This window comes from Mustelus asterias, chromosome 14, assembly GCF_964213995.1.
Source record: "Mustelus asterias chromosome 14, sMusAst1.hap1.1, whole genome shotgun sequence".
Classification (NCBI taxonomy): domain Eukaryota; kingdom Metazoa; phylum Chordata; class Chondrichthyes; order Carcharhiniformes; family Triakidae; genus Mustelus; species Mustelus asterias.
In genome coordinates this window covers 53,425,595-53,446,169 of record NC_135814.1, presented here as the reverse complement: position 1 = coordinate 53,446,169, position 20,575 = coordinate 53,425,595, and the positions used below count along the sequence as shown (strand labels likewise).

Below are 20,575 nucleotides of genomic sequence, written 5' to 3'. Positions count from 1 at the left end.
TCCAGTCAACTGGTATTGGCATAGATTGTATGATTTATATTCAATATAGATTATCAGATATATTATTACTTTTTATAAGTATTACTTACTATTGTGGGGAAAATGAGAAGAAATCGGATACAGTTTAGTGTAATAAACTACAAGGGACAAACTACAAATGTGGAAATCAGATTAAAAATAGCAAAGGAGTCAATTTCTGTTAAATTGTTTCAAGGATTTATACAATCCAAACAACCGTGAATTTATATAGCGATGTTGTAGGTTATGAAATTTAATATAATCAGTTGAAGGCTGGCATCGTGAAAAATTACCAAGTTGCAAAGACTCAAATTGTTTACTGAAATCCTTCAGAGAAGGGTACGAGTCACATTCAGTCCACAAGCTAGGCAATTAAGAATGACAACTGAATGCTACCTTTTCAGTGTTGTCCACATCCCAAATATATTTGTAAAATCTGTAAAATGACAATTCATTGCCTGCTATTTTTTGCTGAGAGAACATTTTTGCAGCAACTGTGCAGGAATGAAGATTCTCAATTTAGTTTCTTGCTTTTCGACACTTATCTGTCTATACTGATATGCTTTCATCTGCAGAAATGGGGCCTCACAGTAGAACAGTCGTTACCATTGCTGCTTCTCAGTGCCAGGGACCTGGGTTCGATTCCCGGCTTAGGTCACTGTGTGGAGTTTGCATGTGTCTGTGTGGGTTTCCTCCCACAATCTGTAAGATTGACCTGAACAGGTGCCGGAGTGTGGCGACTAGGAGAATTTCACAGTAACTTCATTGCAGTGTTAATGTAAGCCTTACTTGTGACTAATAAATAAACTTTAAATGTCATAATAATGAAGCCCAAGCTCTCTTAGAGAGCAATGATACTATTAGTTTTCTAAAATGACAGCATAACCCTTAAGTCATATCTCATTAGACTGTTAAGCAGTCTGCTCCATATTACACCGATCGACTGGAAGATAGCTGCAGTGAAACCAAGTCAAACCCAGATTGCAAGTGCACAGACCGCTCGGGACAATTCACCAATTTATCCTGACCTTGTTTAAAAGTTTTAGAAAGTGGACGCTCTCTCCCAATTCCTCAAAACATTTACCAATCGCCTGGGATGGAGAGCAGCGCATAAACGAAATACAGAGCATCTGAATCACGAACACTACCATCAACATCAAGGCGCTGCAGTTTTTCAACTGATGCTGCGAATTGTGGTTAGCAACAGTGTAACTGCACCCTGAATTTGTTAAACTCAGGACAGTGTCCAAACTGTAAGAAGCAAAAGCCGCAGTATTTTCTCCTTACACATGTTTATTTGTCAAGTCACTTTTAACGTCAAAGTCAATTAAACATAGACATTACAAGAAAAAACACAAGTTATGGAAGGCTGAAATACAAACAGAAAGTCTTGCTAAACCGCAGCAGATCTGAGAAAAATAAATTAACATTCAATTGGAATGGGGCTCTTTAGGCTGCTCTAATTAAGCAACGTTAACATTTCTTTCTCTCTCAGATGCTCATTTACCTGCATTTTTTTTGTTTTATGTTCCTAAGATCCTTTCTAAAGGTTAACCTGACCGTCACATGTCGATAAAGAAACCTCTTCAATAATATTTAGCAAATGACTGGACACAGTTACCAAGATAACAACTGCGCCAGAGCTCAGCTTCCTTTTAATATTAAAAGCAAAACTCTTCTTGGGTGTGTTCAAATAAATACACTGGACGAAACCAATCATACAAGACTGATATAAAATGCTATAGTGATGAAAACTGTGTGTTTGTTTTATGCTTAACGTCAGTAAATTGTACTTGCGGTGTCTGAGTGTTCAGTTGTGGTATATTGTTATTGTTTCCATGATACAATATAATCAATGCGAAGTCTAAACAAATGACATATTAGCGATTGAAACATTGTTTTAATTGGAATTTGCTGAGGATTATTGTCCCTCTGTGAACTAATACCTAAGGAAATGAATCAGAAATAGTAACATTTTATCAGGATCACCAGGATCACCACATGTTGCATCGGAGTGATGCAAGGAGATGCTGCTCCCAACAGTGTCTGGCCCCTCCCCGGAAAGCAATCCAGGACTATTAATACTGTCCCTATCCGTCCCCAGTCTCTGAAATCTTCAGGGTGAAATCGCACCCCCGACCAGGTAACTGCACCGCACACATTCCACACACTGAGTTGTGTACTTGGGTTAGAGATGAATATAAGACTACTGTCTCTGTTTTTTTGTTCATAGCAATCTCTCGTGCTCGGAAGTTTCCAGGATGATGAGGGCGATTGTGTTGGCTGCTGTCTTCTCGGTCCTAATGACGGAGGCAATGGGCTGGCGTGAGTCCTTGGAGGATCAGGAAGTGCCTGAACTGCCAAACCAGGTAAAGACAATGAAAGAAAAAGTGAACAATGGTCAAAAAAAGGCGGAGTAGGGTCATAGATATGTGAAAATGTTATTTATTTTTAAATGTAGAGAATCATATGAATACATTTTTTTTTAGAAGTTGCATCTGGACAGTCAGGGCATTTAGAGTCCAGGCCCTGTTTTGGGATCAGTCATGTCTCTCGGATCCCAACTTCTCCTGTCACTGAAATTTGAAATTGGAAGCCTGTGTTTTTCCCCATTGACTATTCCCTTCCTCAGGCAATGCGGTTTACTTCTCAAGTCTAGCCCGTCCTTTTCTGTTCAAACAATATGATACATAACTACAGAAACCGTGTTTATTATATATACTTTTTTTAAAAAACTAGAAATGTTGAAAGTGACACCTGTAGGTCAGCGATAGTTAAACATACCCGACTGATGGCGCCATATCTCCCACTTTAAACAGCAATGTCCAGATTAGCCCACATCGCGCGGCTTGTTCAATAACCTTTGCTGAGAATGTTTCAGACTCACAAACCTCAGCCAAATCCCCCCAAAGAAGGGATATTTTCGGAAGGTGTGGATAAAGCCATTGAATGGATTGCCTTGTGTCGAAGTTGTCAGCTTACTCCAGTGGGCAGTAATAGTTGTCCTGAGTGGGAATGGTCCTCGGAGGTGGTAACGGACCTGTCCGCTAGCCAGAATTAACATGAGTTTGCTGTGCCTCCAGCGCCGCACTGCGGCCACACAAGCAACTGGATTGAACCCAACATGATGTGGAGATGCCGGCGTTGGACTAGGGTAGGCGCAGTAAGAAGTCTCACAGCACCAGGTTAAAATCCAACAGGTCTATTTGGTAGCACAAGCTTTCAGAGTATCGCTCCGATTATCAAGTCCGAGTATCGGAGCGATACTCCGAAAGCTTGTGCTACCAAATAAACCTGTTGGACTTTAACCTGGTGTTGTGAGACTTCTTACTGGGCTGAACCCAACATGATGTGGAGATGCCGGCGTTGGAGTGGGGTAAACAGAGTAAGAAGTTTAACAACACCAGGTTAAAGTCCAACAGGTTTATTTGGTAGCAAAAGCCACACAAGCTTTCGGAGCCTTAAGCCCCTTCCTCACCTGGACTTTAACCTGGTGTTGTTAAACTTCTTACTGTCTGGACCCAACAGCCAGCTCGTGTGGCGGTGCATTCCGGTAAAATATGTTTGTGTGTTTATGTACATGTTTCACCCCCGCCCCCCCCACCCCAATTTAAACAAATCTAATGTTAGGATGATCCTACCTATTTTGTCCTTTTACAAATGGCAAGTATCACTTGTTATTTCACCATCACTCACACATTAGAAATGGTCCCAAAACTCTTCACCAATCTATTTCAATGTGGGCATTCACTCTTTTAAGGGCTCACTGTTTTAACGGTAAATGCCCCCCTTTCCCCAGGTAAGGCCTTTGACTGTTTTAAAGGTAAATATCCCTCCACCCAAGTAAGGGCAGCGACAACAAGATAATTCTCAAGGACATTCTCAGTCCAGTTCCCAATCTTTGCCCTTTGCCCCAGTAATCATTGCTACCTGCCTCAGGTCGAGTGTTACGATGTTAAGGATGAACAATGGCAGAAAGCTCCTTTCCGCTACATTTCTGTCTGCTTTTCCTTTTCCAGATGACAGGAAATTTTGGCCAATGGTCGGCAGGAGCTGAGAAATACGGAGCTTTGATGAGACGGTCTCCATCTAACTCCAAATGTCCAGATGGGCCGGACTGTTTCGTGGCTTTAATGGGCCGGAGATCAATGAAAAGAACAGCAGGTAGGTCTGGTAAATTGTAGAGATTTGGGCAACGTTGCGTTGATGGTTATTGTGAGATTAAATCAAATAATAACACAATTGTCAACGTGAGAGATCCTGTGATAAACTAAAAGATTTTTTTAAAACCAAAATTTTGGTCAGAATGTAACTCTGGCCCTCAAAGTTACACTACCGTATGTTTTGCACAATGAATCAAGATGTCAACACAAAGTTTAATGCTTTTCTCATGTATTTGTGCTATCACAGCCACACTATGTTATTATAATAATCCATTGTTCTTACATACTGCAGTTTCTAGTTTGGAGACTGCCAGATGAAACAGCAATGCCGAGTTCTTCAACTTGTCCTCCCCATTATTGCACAGGACCGAATAAAGTTTGTTTGTTTATTTATTAGTGTCACAAGTAGGCTTACAATAACACTGCAATGAAGCCACTGTGAAAATCCCCTAGTTATCACACTCCAGCGCCTGTTCGGGTAGACTGAAGGAGATTTTAGCATGGCCAATGCACCTAACCAGCACGTCTTTCAGACTTGTGGGAGGAAACTGGAGCACCCGGAGGAAACCCACGCAGACACAGGGAGAACGTGCAAACTCCACACAGATAGTGACCTAAGCCAGGAATCGAACCCGAATCCCTGGCGCTGTGAGGCAGCAGTGCTAACCTCTGTGTCACCGTGCCGCTCTAATTCTCCAGGATTGAAATTTGATTTTCTTCAATGACAAATACCAGCTTTGAAACAGCATCAACTGTTTTTAAGCTGCCAATTTTATACTTTTTTGGCCATTAATATAAACAAGGATTAGTTTCCCTGATGTGCCCCAAACTTTTCAATGCAGCTTTGAATCTTGTGATCAATCACTGAAAATACAATGTAACTACTGAAGTAAATCATCTAGGGTTAATCTGTTTAAATTCATACTTCTGAGCAGTGGTCTAGCAACAGCAATGATGTTACATATTACAATGCAGAGGGAGTTGTGTACAATCTCCACTGTGTGACAGGTGACTTTATGTTTAAGTTTAAATTTATTTATTAGTGTCACAAGTAGGCTTACATTAACTCTGCAAGGAAGTTACTGTGAAAATCCCTGAGTTGCTCCACTCCAGCACCTGTTCAGGTAAACTTAGGGAGAATTTAGCATGGCCAATGCACCTAACCAGCACATCTTTCTGACTGTGATTGGAAACAGCACCCGTAGGAAATCCACGCAGTCACAGAGAGAATGTGCAGACTCCGCACAGACAGTCACCCAAGCCGGGAATTGAATCCAGGTCTCTGGCGCTGTGAGGCAGCAGTGATAACCACTGTGCTACTGTGGTGCCATATGGGACAGGTGACATTAAATAACTTTAAAAATCACAAATCCCAATGCCTTAGACATGAACCGGGATTTTACGGCCTCACTCATCTTGAAACTGTAAAATCCCGCCCGAGGCCGATGGACCTTTCCACTGTCTGCCCCTCGCCCTCTCCGATTGCTGTGGTGGGCAGGACGGTAAAGTTCTGGCCATGTTATTTGACTAAAATACCTGAGTACTCTGGCCCTTCAGAGGCAGAACCAGTGAAGGACTGTTCTCTGCTTTAATTATAGTAAATTAGCTAACTGTAAAATACTTGCAGATGTTTATAGGCAAGTTCAGAATTGAGGCATAGGTAAGGAGTGCAATGTTGATTTTTCTATAAATAGTGACTTAAGTAACAACATCAAATGCAAGTTATCCTTCTTAGTAGGAAAATCAAAGTTTGTGACAGGCTTATGATCTTTAAAAGAGGCAAGTTCAACTATCCACTGACCAACCAGTGAAGAAAGGTGTTTCGGATCATCTCTGGGCAGAATGGTGATGGTGGCAATGTTTTCTAGATTTAAACAAACTTGCATTCAAAGTGTGGTTGGAAATAAACTTTATAAGTTGGAACTAATAGTTCTTTATTAGTTATCTACCCCGTATAATGCCAAACACTTATTTTTAAAATGTGACAAACAAAAGGGGGTGTTGTGTAGCACTATATTACCCAGAGTTTAGAGGTACATCTGAATGTGATTAATTTATGATCAGAACAAATCATTATTGACTCCAGTTCATGATGAAATGTGGGATCAAAGTGACTCTTTGATCTTTTGATTTTAAAGTTTAAAGTTTATTTATTAGTGTCACAAGTCAGCTAATATTAACACTGCAATGAAGCCACTGTGAAATCCCCTAGTTGCCACACTCCGGCACCTGTTCGGGTACACTGAGGGAGAATTTAGCATGGCCAATGCACCTAACCAGCACATCATTTGGACTGTGGGAGGAAACTGGAGCACCCAGAGGAAACCTATGCAGACACAGGGAGAACATACAGATTCCACACAGACAGTGACCCAAGCCAGGAATTGAACCTGGGTCATTGGCACTGTGGGGCAGCAGTGCTAATTACCGTGCCACCGTGATTTAGGGCAACTATAACTTAACTAAAAAAAAGGCAAAATCCCAAGTTCTGCCATTAATGACAAAAGTTGTTTTGACAAAATAAAGCCCAAAAATAGGCAATTAATGGTAAAGCAGGTTGGTGCATCAGTGCACTGAATCATAAAGATGACACAAGGCTGCTGGTAAAGTCCCACACAAAATATTCCTCTCCCTGGCTGGATGCCAGAGGAAGATGCCTTATGGAGTTTAGATACCGCCCACCACTCTGTCCCTCATCTTACCAAGAATAATTTATATCTTTTTGAAATCTATTGTGGAAAATATTATCTCATGAAGGATTTGACACCTTTTCTTGCCAGGATTTATTATTTCTTACATGCATCCCATTAACATAAGTAGTAATTGGAGAAGTTGTTGTACCACAGGTAAGAATAACATAATTAATGATTCATTACAAGCTGCCTTTATTTAATTATTCAGAAGATCTAACAAAATATACAGAAACAAAATTGCTTAACTATAAATGGAATTTATTAATTTCAGTTCTTCTTGATACAAAAAAACATGTGCCACACATCTTACATGTAATGAATATCTGTGTGGGCCTCATGTAAAACTCCAACTCTGGTTAAACATGTCACTGAGAACTATTCATAGATTTAATCTCCTGACAGGTCCAAGCATGATCAAGGGAAAATAAATGTAATGTGGTCAAATATTAAATTAGTGACTATGTGACATGTAGTCAAAATATTAGTAGTTTAAATATTACTCGTCCATACTCCTTTATTAAATACATTTGGTCAAGTCCCATTTTCATATTTTGTTGAACCCATGGAGCTGCAAAGTGTTTGGCCTACTTTCAATACATTAGAATGTTTTATTAAGTGCTTCTAAGTAGCAAAGGCATTGTAAACTGCAAATGCACTTAATTTTCACTAGGGGACTCCAGCATCCCAATTCAAAAGAGTTGAGAAGCAATCTTGCTGATGTTGTGTAGTGGTTGAAGAAACCTAACTGCAGATGTTTACCTCATTTTAAAAATCATTTCAATTCAGCCAGCTCCTAATCAATGCATTCTCTTGTTTGCTTTTTCTAGGTTTAGACATAGAAAAGTTTTTAAGAGATCTACAGAACTACAACTTGAACCCACAATACGTTGAATAACATGATACTGACAACCCTGGAATGAATGCATCAAAAGACATAAATTAAGTTCAATCTAGATTTTATATGATAAAGAAATTGATTTGTAACAAGTACAATTGCTTAGTGCGTATCACAGAATTTGTTAAATTAAAACTGTTTGGTTGATCTTACTAAACTGTTTCAGCTTTCCTTGTTTGACTCAGGCTTTAATGTAAAGCTACCATAAAAATAAGTTAAATTTACTTATTATTTCATTATTAAACATGCTGCATGTAAAATAATTTCCTTGATATAGTTACCTAAAGTATTCTGCTCTATGATGTGAACTAGAACTATTTCCGAACAATTATTAAGGGCACAACTTCTGCAACATTATTTTGTGGCTGCATTTAAAATATTTTAACACTGACATAAAAAACATAGGTACACAATATATTCAAGCAGTCCATTTATGAATTAGTTTGGACTAGATTTATGTTGCCTTCTTGTCTGTGTTTGTACTTTTAAATTCAAATTATTATTGCAATGAGAATTATATATACAATTAAAAATTACACACTGAACATTAAATATGGATTGCTCAAATCAAGTGACTGATTATGTCAGGGCATTTACATGCAGGGCGGCACGGTAGCACAGTGGTTAGCACTGCTGCTTCACAGCTCCAGGGTCCCGGGTTCGATTCCCGGCTTGGGTCACTGTCTGTGTGGAGTTTGCACATTCTCCTCGTGTCTGCGTGGGTTTCCTCCGGGTGCTCCGGTTTCCTCCCACAGTCCAAAGATGTGCGGGTTAGGTTGATTGGCCAGGTTAAAAATTGCCCCTTAGAGTCCTGAGATGCATAGGTTAGTGGGATTAGCGGGTAAATATGTGGGGGTAGGGCCTGGGTGGGATTGTGGTCGGTGCAGACTCGATGGGCCGAATGGCCTCCTTCTGCACTGTAGGGTTTCTATGATTCTATGATTTAATTTAGATTTCCATATTTTACACCTTATGTTTCAAAAGTTGAGTTTCTGAAAAAAATTGTATTCAAATTTTAAAAACAACTTTTTCATAAATTCTGCTCACTTGGATACCCACTTAAAATGTTAAAAAAAAGATAATCAGATTAGTATGTAAACTATAAAATTATTAGTAAGTATTTGCATCATGCACCAAAGTCCAATGTATCAGTGAAATAAAGTCATCTTCACTTAGTATGAAAATGGCAGTGATTGTTTTTTCAATGACTTATGAAATTGATTGAAATAAATTGTTTTGCAACATCTTTTTTTTACAATACTCACGGAGTAAACAAGATGTTGTAAGAATTTTTCACTTGATTTATGATAACTTTTTAAAAATAGTATTTTTACATGCAATTTCTTAATCGTAAACACAAACTGAATGTCTAATCCCATTGTCCTTCTCATTGCGTGGTATCATACACCTAAACACTTTCCTCATAACCTTGGGTATCATTACTGTTCTTAATATCTGATACAAATACTATCATATGAAAAATACTACTAATAGCCATAAACCTATACAAATATTTATATAACCTATGGCAATGATAAGGTGTGGTGCTCAGAACTGCTCACAATACTCCAGGTGAGGGCTTTGTATAGCTGAAACATTACTTATACCCCCTTGAATTCTAGCCCCCTAAACTTAGAGACCAACATTTCATTAACATGTCATTATTTGCTGTACCTGCTCATGACATTTTAATAATCTGCGTACCTAGATCCTTAAGTTTCTTTGAACCTGCACTTTTTCTAGCTTTCCGTCTTATTTTTTCCATTTTAGGGCTATAGTGGATGACCACACATTTACCTAAACAGAAATCAATTTGTCAGAAGTTTGCCCATTCACATGGTCATTCAATATCTCTTTGTAATTTTCTGTTATGATGGCCACGAAGGCCACAGGGGATCATTGATAAATCTCGCTGTGGGCTGCATGGAGTACGACGTCCTTACTGAGCAAGCGAGAGCTCGCTCAATGAGAAGTGGGGGTTTTTAACTTGCTGCTCAACCTGGATCGATGTTGCAGGTCCCAAGGTGTAGACTGTCTAGCTGTAAAGCTGCAGGTGCAGCTGCTGCCTTTGTTACACAACAAAGGGTGTTTGGTGACAGAAAACTGGTGTCTGGTTGAATTACTACAGCTTCCATCCATACTGCTTAAAATGTCACCTACATTTGTGTCATTGATAAATTTGGATATGTGGCTATCTAGCTCATCATTTAAGTCATCAATAAATATGGTGACTATTTGAGGTTCCAACAGAGACCTTTGCAGAAAACCACTAATTAAGTCCCACCATTTAGAGCCCCTGTCCATTCTTCCTATCCTCTGTCTCCAGCCATGCTGTCAATTTCTTATGATGTGGAGATGCTGGCATTGGACTGGGGTGGGCACAGAAAGAAGTCTCACAACATCAGGTTAAAGTCCAACAGGCTGATTTGGCATCACGAGCTTTCGGAGCGCTGCTCCTTCATCAGATGAATGGAGAGTTTGGTTCACAACACGGCATATTGCCCCCAATTGCCCTCAATGGGCAAGACTCAAAGGCAATTGAGTCTCTGTCTATATATGGCATGTTTGTGAACTCAACTCTCTACTCACCTGATGAAGAAGCAGCGCTCCGAAAGCTCATGATTCCAAATAAACCTGCTGGACTTTAACCTGGCGTTGTGAGACTTCTTTCTGTGTCAATTTAGTGGGATTAGTGGGTAAAATATGTAGGGATATGGGAGTAGGATCTGGGTGGGATTGTGGTCGGTGCAGACTCGATGGGCCGAATGGCCTCTTTCTCTACTGTAGGGTTTCTATGATTTCTATGATTTCTATCATTCTATGATTTCAATTTCTTAATCTGCTAAAAAAAGTTGCCTTCAATTCCACGAGCATGAACTTTAGCAAAGAGTCTCTTCTAAGGGACTTTAACCAATGCCTTCTGGAAGTCTGCATAAATAATATTCATTGACAATTCCTCATTCCACTAGAATCATAGAATCATACAGCGCAGAAGAGGCCATTCGGCCCATCAAGACCACACTGACACAGTAGAACACCTGAACTCCCACCTAATCCCATCTGCCAGCACCTGGTCCATAGCACTACTTCTGTCACTTCAAAAAACCCAAACAATTTAATCTGACATGATTTACCTTTTACAAATTCATGTTCACTCTCTGATCAGCTGAAAATTGTCAAGGTATTCATTCACTCTATCCTTAATTATAGACTCTATTAACTTCCCGACAACAATGGTTAGACTAACTGGTCTATAATCCCCTGGTTTCTCTCTTTCATCTTTCTGAAATAGCACAGTGGCAGGCACAATTTTCCAATCCGAAGGAACAGTTGCCGAATCGAGAAGCAGCAGTGGCCAAACCTCAGTTTGTAGCATCTGGACATATTAGAAGACAGCAGGGGAGGGAGCTGCTCTTAGAAGCCATATCTAGCCCAGGGGGTATATAGGCCAAGATTGCTTCCTTCAATCTATCCAATGAACAGTGCATCAGGAGGCTGTAATTCTACAGGCCAGCTGCTGCAGACCTTTGCATCCTCCTCCAACAGAATCAGCTGTCTGTCAGACCAGCAGGCATCAAAGTCGGCACAACCCTCAGTTCCTTCTTCCAATGAAAGGACCATAACCCATTTCTCTGTGTCTGCTATACACAGCTTTATCAAGCAGGTCACCAAATGTACTCTTTTCCACGGTTTGTCAGTAGTCAATATGAAAGAGCTCTTACATTTATAACCGTAGTTGGTTTCCCCCACATCCAAATTTGCTGATATTATCAAGCTGGGTAGGCGAGTAAGCTGTGGGGAGGACACAGAGAGACTGAAACAAGATATAGTCAGATTAGTTGAGTGAACAACAAGATGGCAGATGGGGTATAATGTTGGGAAGTGTGAAGCTATTCACTTTGGTCATAAAAATAGAAAAGCAGAATGTTTTTTAAAAGGAGTGCAACTTGTAAGTATTGATGTCCAAAGAGATAAAGTTAGCATGCAGGTGTGGCAAGCAATTAGGAAGGCAAATGGGATTTATTGCTAGGGGATTGGAGTACATGAATAAAGACATCTTACTACAATTCTACAGAGTTTTATTGTGCCCACATCTGGAGTTTTAAGGGCCGAAGTAGACCATACTTACAACTAATCAAGTCTTTAAGAAACGAAACAATGTGAGTGGAGAGAGCATCAAGACAGACTAAAAAGATGTGTATTGTCTCCAGACAAGACAGCCAGTGAAACTCTGCAGGTCAGGGGGTTTAACACAGAGGGACACAATCTCAGGATAAGAGGCCGGTGATTTAGGATTGAGATGAGGAGAAATTACTTCACTCAAGGTATTGCGAATCTTTGATCGAACCCAGAGTGTTGTGGATGCTCCATCATTGAACATATTTAAAGCTGACATAAGCAGATTTTGGTCTCTCCTGGAATTAAGAGATATGAGGAGCAGGCAGGAATATGAAGCCTAAAATCAGCCATGATCATATTTTGATTGGTGGAGCAGACACACAGGCTATATGGTCTACTTCGGCCCTTAAATCTTGTGACTGCTCACATCTGGCCATCAGGTCACCAGAACATCAGTCAGCAACATATTAATATCCAGGTAGATCCATATGATTGTCACAATGCATTTATTCTACAAGATTCTACAATCCTCCCCAGTATTTGTCCCTTCCAACAATATTATAAAATAGCTGCTGAATGTCAAGGGATGCTCGCTATCCACGTGACTCATGGCACTGTTATGGACAGGATGAGCGAGTACTACATGAAACCCCTATTCCTTCCTCACTGTCCATAATCAGTAAGCTTTTGAAACGAATGTGTAGGTGTTTCTTAAACCCTGAGTGTGTCGACAAGCTGAATAACCAGCAGCAAACTTTCCATCAGTTCAAACAAAGAGGATTGCTTATTCATGCACTTTTTCCAAAATCTAACGCTACAGGCACTCACCCACACAGTCTCAGGAAGTGTAAATGAGGACATGCCACTGTGCACATCACCAGGGATGAAATGGAAATGGTCGAGAGCTTCATGTTTCTAAGTGTCCAGATCACCAACAACTTGTCCTGGTTAAGAAAGCCCACCAACTCTACTTTCTCAGAAGGCTGAGGAAATTTGGCATGCTCACTACAACTCTCACCAATTTTTACAGATGCACCATAGAAAGCATCCTTTTTGGACGTATCACAGCTTGGTGTGGCTCCTGCTCTGTCCAAGACCGCAGGAAACTACAAAGGGCTGTGAATGGAGCCCAGTCCATCATGCAAACCAGTCTCCCATCCACTAACTCCGTCGGGAAGTCTCGGGAAAGCAGTCGGCATAATCAAGGACCCCACACAACCTGGACATACTCTCTTCCACCTTCTTCTGTCGGGAAAAAGATACAAGAGTCTAAAGGCATATACTAACAGGCTCAAGAACAGCTTCTTCACAACTGTCATCAGACTTTTGAATGGTCCCTTCATATATTAAGGTGATCTTTCTCTTCACCCTAACTGTAATTGCAACTCTATATCCTGCATCCTATCCTTTCCTTCTCCCCTATGTACTCTACGAATGATGTGCTTTGTCTGTATAGCGCACAAGAAACAATACTTTTCACTGTATCCCATTACAGGTGACAATAATAAATCAAATCAAATCAAATCAAAACATGTACAAACACACTCAAGGAAAGTACAGTTGAAGAGAATAGTGCAATTTTACAAGTTATAAACAAAAGAAACAGTTCATAATTCATGTGATTGTTGAGTTCTGGAAAACATCAATTGCAGGCCTAATAGAAAATACATCTTTACTCGTAAAGATGTAACTCCTGTAGTCATAGCTGTATTCACATGCCAAAGTAGTTCTCAAGATTCTCTCAGAGGTGAAGGTGAAATTCTCCCATTTTGAGACCAAGTGCGGAGACAGACAACTGCCGATGCCTTTCCCGCTGGTCAGAATTGCGGGATCCCACATCAGATTCTGTGCGGAATCACATTAATTTTTTAAAATATTCATTCATGGGACATGGGCATCGCTGACTGGCCAGTATCTATTGCCCATCCCTAGTTGCCTGAGGCCAGTTGAGAGTCAACCACATTGCTGTGGCTCTGGAGTCACATGTAGGTAAGGACAGGAGATTTCCTTCCCTAAAGGACATTAGTGAACCCAGATGGGTTTTTCCTGACAATTGACAATAGTTTCATGGTCATCGGTAGATTCTTAACTCCAGATATTTTTTATTGAATTCAAATTCCGCCATCTGCTGTGGCAGGATTCGAACCCAGATCCCCAGAACATTAGCTGAGTTTCTAGGTTAATAGTCTAGCGATAATACCATTAGGCCATCGCCTCCTCTATGCACGGGTACATTCCTCTCCAAGTCACCTTGCAAGCTGACAGCTGATTCACCACCCACCATCAGCTGATGTGTTCAAAGGTCTTGCTGCCATATTTAAACACCAGTCCAGCACACTCATATCACTCTCTCCAGCCCACCTGTCTTCACCAGACAGTGCAGGATTTCAGCAACCCAGCAGCCTCAAGAAGAAATTTGGAACAGTGCCATGACTTCAGTCTTTCATATCCAGCTGAGATGAATGCCTCAGTTTAATGTCTCACCTGAAAACAACATCACCGACAGTGAAGTACGCCCTTAGTACTGAACTGTGGTGTTAGCCTGGGTTACGTGCTAAAGTCTCTGGAGTGAGACTTGGGCTGGAATTTTACCAGCACACCCGCCCCAATTCGGCGGGCGGGCGAGACTGTGAGAATGGCATTCTCTGTTGGCCTCAGGTGGGATTGTACAAGCCTCGGGCAGACATGCCAGTAAAATTCCGCCCTTGCATTCAGAACCTTCTAATTCAGAGGTTACTTGACCAAGATTAACGCCTCATAAGTTGTTTAATGGCTCTTGTAAAATGGTTGAGTCTCTAAAAAAATTAGAGAGAGGGAGGCAAGTAGAGAAACATTTCAAAAAGAAACACAAAATTGTCTTTTTTAGTTCTGTCTGCAAATGATATGCATAAAAGATGAACTAGTCCTGAAAACGTGTTTGGATAGATCGTCATCTCCCTTGCAAATTGCATTGCCTTATCTGTAAGTGTCATAATTCTGGAGAGTCACAGCTGATTAAAAAGTAAATATGTACTTAAATCATTGCCAGAAATTTCTGAAAATATTTTAAACATGAGATATTTTGTACTAAAAAATAAATTTTAGAAATGCCCTTTATCAGATTCAGCAATTGGAAGGCAAATTTATTTCTCATGACAACATCCACTTTTTTGATTATCAACAGCTCATTCTGAAGATGTCTCTTGCTATTTGCAGGCAATTGATGTATCCCCAGTGAGCTATTATTAGAAAGATTGCCTTGCTTTGCTTTTTTAAAATTAAACCCACAGTCTAAAAACTAAATTGATAGTCAATGTATGCCAGCTTGATTTACTTGGCCGTTATATTCTCTTCTGTAAAATAAAGTCATGTCTTATTAAAAATAATGACTAAGACATCGTTTGCTTTGTTCTGTTTGACTGCCTGGAAATAATCAGCTTTCCATAATATAATGCCCTGCTTAAATTTGTAATTGTCTTTATTGGAGTTTTGGACATTTCCATTGCCATAATTTTATGTTTAAAATATCAAGCTGTCAGGTTAAATCTGTATCACCATTCTTCATGGTCATTGAGTTTTGTCAGGTTTCCACCAAGGCATCCAAAAGTGAACATTTTCCTTAACATTAATTTAATATTGAATGTTAAATCTGCTTGGATTGCTTAATAAGGTAAAATAAATTAAAACAAAATGCTTGGAATTTTTAGAAGCAAACTATTTTCAAAAACTTCAGAAGACATATAAGAGTTTATAATTACTAGACGGCAAACATCAGTAAACTCTTTGAAACCCAAGACATTTGCACTCAGCAAAGCTGTACTTTGAGGAGCGGGAGGTGGCTGCGTAGTGGTATTGTAATTGGATTAGTAATCTGGAGGCCCAGGCTCTGGGGATGCAGGTTCGAATCCCACCATAGTAGATGGTGAAATTTGAATTAAATAAAAAAATCTAGAATTAAAAGACTAAAGATGACCGTGAAACCATTGACGATTGTCATCAAAACCCAACTGATTTAGTAAAGGAAATCTGCCAAAACTGGTCTGGAATTGTGGGCAATTAGGGATGGGCAATAAATGTTGGCCCATGCAGTGCCAACCTCATCCCAAGAAATAATTTTTTTTTAAATGTATTGCTCGTAACCAATAGTCATTTATAGAAATTCAGTTTGGCTCCTGTTCCAGAGATTATAGCCGGAATTTTACTGGCTCAGAGAATGGCATTCTCCGTTGGCCTCGGGCTGGTTGTACGAACCTCGGGCGGATGTGCCAGTAAAATTTTGCCCTATGTTGTCCTACATAGCGGCAAACAGAGAAACAGTGTTATTTCAAGCATCATGCAGATGTTCTGATCAGTTGTATGACAAGAAACAGATACCTGACACAAGACAAGAACATTGTGGGCTTGAATATCTGACCTGCCCTTGCTGACAGTGCAATTACCCATTGGAAACACGGGCTGATTGCTTTCTCCTTTACTTTTCCCGTTGCTGGTGTCTTCACATTATCACAGAGTTCTTTTTCACTCCTATGTTAATCATATTGATTTTCGGTCCATTACGGAACAGTTTCCTATGCATTATAGCAACAACCTTCAGGAAAATCAACCAAGCCTATTATTAATAACTGTAGTAATCATAGTCTGAAAAACAAATTGTTTTTTGAAAATTTGAGTTCCAGTTTCATCATCAATATCCAAAATGCTTGCCCTCAGTAACCATTTATAATCCCAACACTGACTGGCTGGAAACTGTGACCTCAACGTGGCAGTGATTACATTCAAATATGCTTCAAGAGATAAGACCTTCATTGACCTCCATAAAGTCATATAATCAAACTGAACAACATAGATGGACGCCGATTGTACTATTATTTTGTTAACACTAAAAGCAGTTTGTGATTATCAAATTAATCTCTTTTACTTCATCACAAACATCTCAGATGACTAGTGGATTAATGCAAGTCCTCTTCTCTAACGCATTCAAGATGTTGTGTCGGAAGCAAATGGACAAAATACAACTCGACGGCTGAGAGTATCAGACTGATTAATGAGACAGTGGGGTTGTTCACAGAAACCTGTCCGCAGCGAGGTCAGCTCTTCAGATGCAACTAACATAATACTCAGACTCTTAAAAGATATTGGGATCTTTCCAGCAATTAATTCTACTACCATAGGAAGTGATTATAGATGGTAATGGGGTTATCACATGTTTATAAATGGCGAGGCCTTTCCCTGTCAATTTCAGAAGGAAGTCACAAAATTACAGTGTTTGCCTTTATTGAATTTAACATTTATTTCATTTGGTCCAATAAACTTACAAGAAAGTCCAAGTCAGTTTCAGTTTGAAATCAATGGGCAACAGTTCTGTCAATTGCAATAATACAATATAGAGGATTTTTTAAAAAATCCTTTGAGACATATATACATGAATAATAATCAATCTAAGTATCAGGATGGGTGTGTGCTTCAGTAAGCCAATGTCTTACTTAAAGCTTTCATTTAATTTGTTTCCCAAGGTTTGGATCTTAAATCTCAGCATCTCATGCCCAAAGATCTGGAATACAAGAAATATCAGCTTCATTATATAGAATTAAAGTTAAAGTTTATTTAGTAGTCACTAGTAGACTTACATTAACATTGCAATGAAGTTACTGTGAAAATTCGGAACTTGGAGTAATTGTATGACACAGTGGCACAGCGGTTAGCACTGCTGCCTCACAGTGCCAGGAGCCCAAGTTTGATTCCTGGTTTGGTCACTGTCTGGGCGGAGTTGCATGTTCTCCTCATGTCTGCGTGGGTTTCCTTCGGGTACTGCAGTTTCCTCCCACAGTCCGAAAGACATGCTGGTTAGGTGTATTGACCTGAACAGGCGCCAAAGTGTGGTAACTAGGGGAATTTCACAGTAACTTCATTGCAGTGTTAATGTAAGCCTTACTTGTGACAGTAATAAATAAACTTTACTTTAATTCATAAATTGCATGTTTTAAAATAGTGAAGAGTTTAATCAAAGTGTTCATTTTGTGGTTCGCACTGTGTTCATTTTGTACTGAGTCATATGGAGCAGAACCTAATGGTCTTGGTGGTGGGTCCATCCACTGGCTAGAGAGGCAGTGGCAACTCTGCCGTGGCCATTTCTTGGAGAATGTTGATGTTAAGTACTGATTAGTCCTGCTGGCTGTTGGAGTTCCCGGCTTCGCCAGAAGAAAGTTTCAGCCAGATTTTTTGCTGAAGGGTGGTGCTCCTTCTCCCTGACCTGTCCAAATTCTCCTGCACTGATAGCACCATCAGAAGCAGTGACCATCCCTGTAATGCAGTAAGCCCAAAGATTAGATCATTGTTAGAGATCCAGAGTGTAGGTGAGTGGGATGGGATTGTTGGTGCCAATCATGTAGGGAAGGAGGGAGGTCAGTGTAAAGGACTCCGGGTCTCTCCTTTCTGCTAGTGCGCCCCTCCATTGGGTGCAGAATTCCCAAGAATTCTACCCCCACCCTAACAGCCACAGACATGCCCACCAGAATTTATCTGGTGTTTTTGCCAATGGTGTGGCTTCTGCCGCAGTGGGATGAAACACTTAAGTGACCCTTAATGGGCCACTCAGTAGGCCGACAGGAGGAAAGGCCACTCATGAGCAATCCGGCCCTGGACTTGAGTGATAAGAGTCAGGAAGATGACAGGATCTCAACCCTGCATCTTCCTGCCCCATTACATGGCGAACACCCACCCCCCCTCTCCCAAATCTCCCAACCGACACTCCGGTGTGTACTAAATTTCACCCATGGTCTCAGTAGTTTTCTGTCTGTAAAGTAAGTTTTAGGAAATAAAAATATGAATAAACTTGTTGTTTAGCAAGAATAAAAATAATAAGCGCAAGGTATATACAATTTAATGCCATATTGATTTGTCACTGAAAGGAACGTTTCATTGTACTTTGTACCAGTTATTTAATGGATATAACTTTGTGACTGAGTGGATTTGAGGTTAGAAGCTCAACTCAAGAGTTGCGAGCAGTTTGCTTTAGTTGAGACAGTGACTGGGAGGAGGTTGTGGCGGCTGAGCCCAGCCAATGGCTGTAGTCTTCCTGATCTTTTTACTTGCCAGCCTTAAATTCACTTCAGGGCTATAGAATTCCTTTGTTCAGCTCTTGATTACTTTTTCAGATATCAGGACGATAAAGAGACTTTCCATCATCATGTGCAGAAATTGCATTTATGAAGCTCCTGAAAACATTAGCCAGAGTAATTCCTTGAGAATTCCAGAATGTTCTCCCTGCACGGTACCATGCAGACATTTAACGCTCTGCGTTTCTTCATAAAGCATAAGCTACTGACGTCTAGATTGGTTATAAATTCCACAGATAGTTTCACTGCATCTGGAATTTGTCCACGCATTTCGGGAATATGATATCAAGACATTTTTAACACTTCCATCTTTCTCTGATGTTCCATGATATTTTTATTAAATGACAGCTGACAGGTAAAACTCTGGCTACTTTGTGTATGGCTTACATATATTGATCCCTATTTCTGTTCTGGATCATTTATCTTTTAATTTTCTCACCCATTCTAATTATCATTCTCATTTTAATCTGACTCTCAGGCCTGAGTTTTATTTCAAATAGTAGGAGCAGAAGTGGACAGATAAAATCAAAACATAGTAAGTACGGATCCAAAGAGAGCGAGAAGAGGCAATTCACCCAAAAGATATAAATGTCCTGTTAAGGTTACTGACGAGCTTGTTGAGGAAGAGAATGAGGAAAAGGAGGATGAGGACTAGGGTGAGGCTGAAGGAGAATGAGAATAGTGCTTATGTTTTACTCGGATGGTAGGTTTAGGCACCTCTGGCTCTTGGCTGTTGGAAACAGTTCAGAGAATGCTTACTAGACTAGGAATTGGAGGGTTGTCTTATGAGGAAAGGTTGGACAGACTAGGCTTGTATCCACTGCAGTCTAGAAGAGCAAAAGGTGACTTGATTGAAACACATGTGATCCTGAGAGGTTTTGACAGAGTGGATGTGGATGTGGATGTGGATGTTCCCTCTTTTGGGAGAATCTAAAACTAGGGGTTAACCACCAGCAAGAAAAGGAGTCTGCACACCACCAGCCAGCCCATTGGTCCCAACTTCCATACCACCTCAGTGAGGATCCTGAGGACCCACTGAATGCAGAGCCGCCACTGCGTTCACCCACACTCCCCAACTGCGCAGAGGTACATACCTCGTTTCAGAGCAGGTTGGGGCCACCATTTGGCCAGCACAGCACAGCACAGATTTGGGTCCACAGCAGACAGAGGCAGTGACAGCCAAGGTCACTGACACTCGGAGGCCTGCTGAAAACCAAGTTCCTGCTCAGTCCGAGTCTAATGACAGGTCTTTGGAATCGGCCCACGGAGGGATGTTGGAGCTCCAAGGACAAGCAGGGGTACAGTAGGCAGGGTTGTCAGAGGCCATCTGTAAATTAGAATGGAGGATGGGGAAGTCTGTCTACATTCTGTCTGATGTAGAGGTACTGACATGTGAGCACATGAAGGTCACTATTGGAAGGGTTACAACTGCCACAGAAACCCTACTCCAATATTTGGTGTCAGATATGTGCTTGGACCTGCACGCCCATCCCTATAGCCATCAATGGTCCAACAAGAGGAGGACATGGCACCTTGATCTCCCTTGATCTGCCTCAAGGAGTTGTGGAAAGGCCCTCAAGCATCCACAGGAAG

General features: G+C 40.6%; 1 protein-coding gene across 1 annotated transcript; it reads left to right on the top strand.

The window, feature by feature from the left end:
- The first annotated feature begins 2,121 nt into the window (after window positions 1–2,121).
- Window positions 2,122–9,069, top strand: LOC144504048 (uncharacterized). Its single transcript, XM_078229209.1, has 4 exons — window positions 2,122–2,161; window positions 2,252–2,387; window positions 4,038–4,182; window positions 7,702–9,069. The coding sequence occupies exons 2-4, from the start codon at window positions 2,280–2,282 to the stop codon at window positions 7,767–7,769; spliced, it is 321 nt and encodes a 106-aa protein (XP_078085335.1). The 5' UTR covers window positions 2,122–2,161; window positions 2,252–2,279; the 3' UTR covers window positions 7,770–9,069.
- Window positions 9,070–20,575: the final 11,506 nt, after the last annotated feature.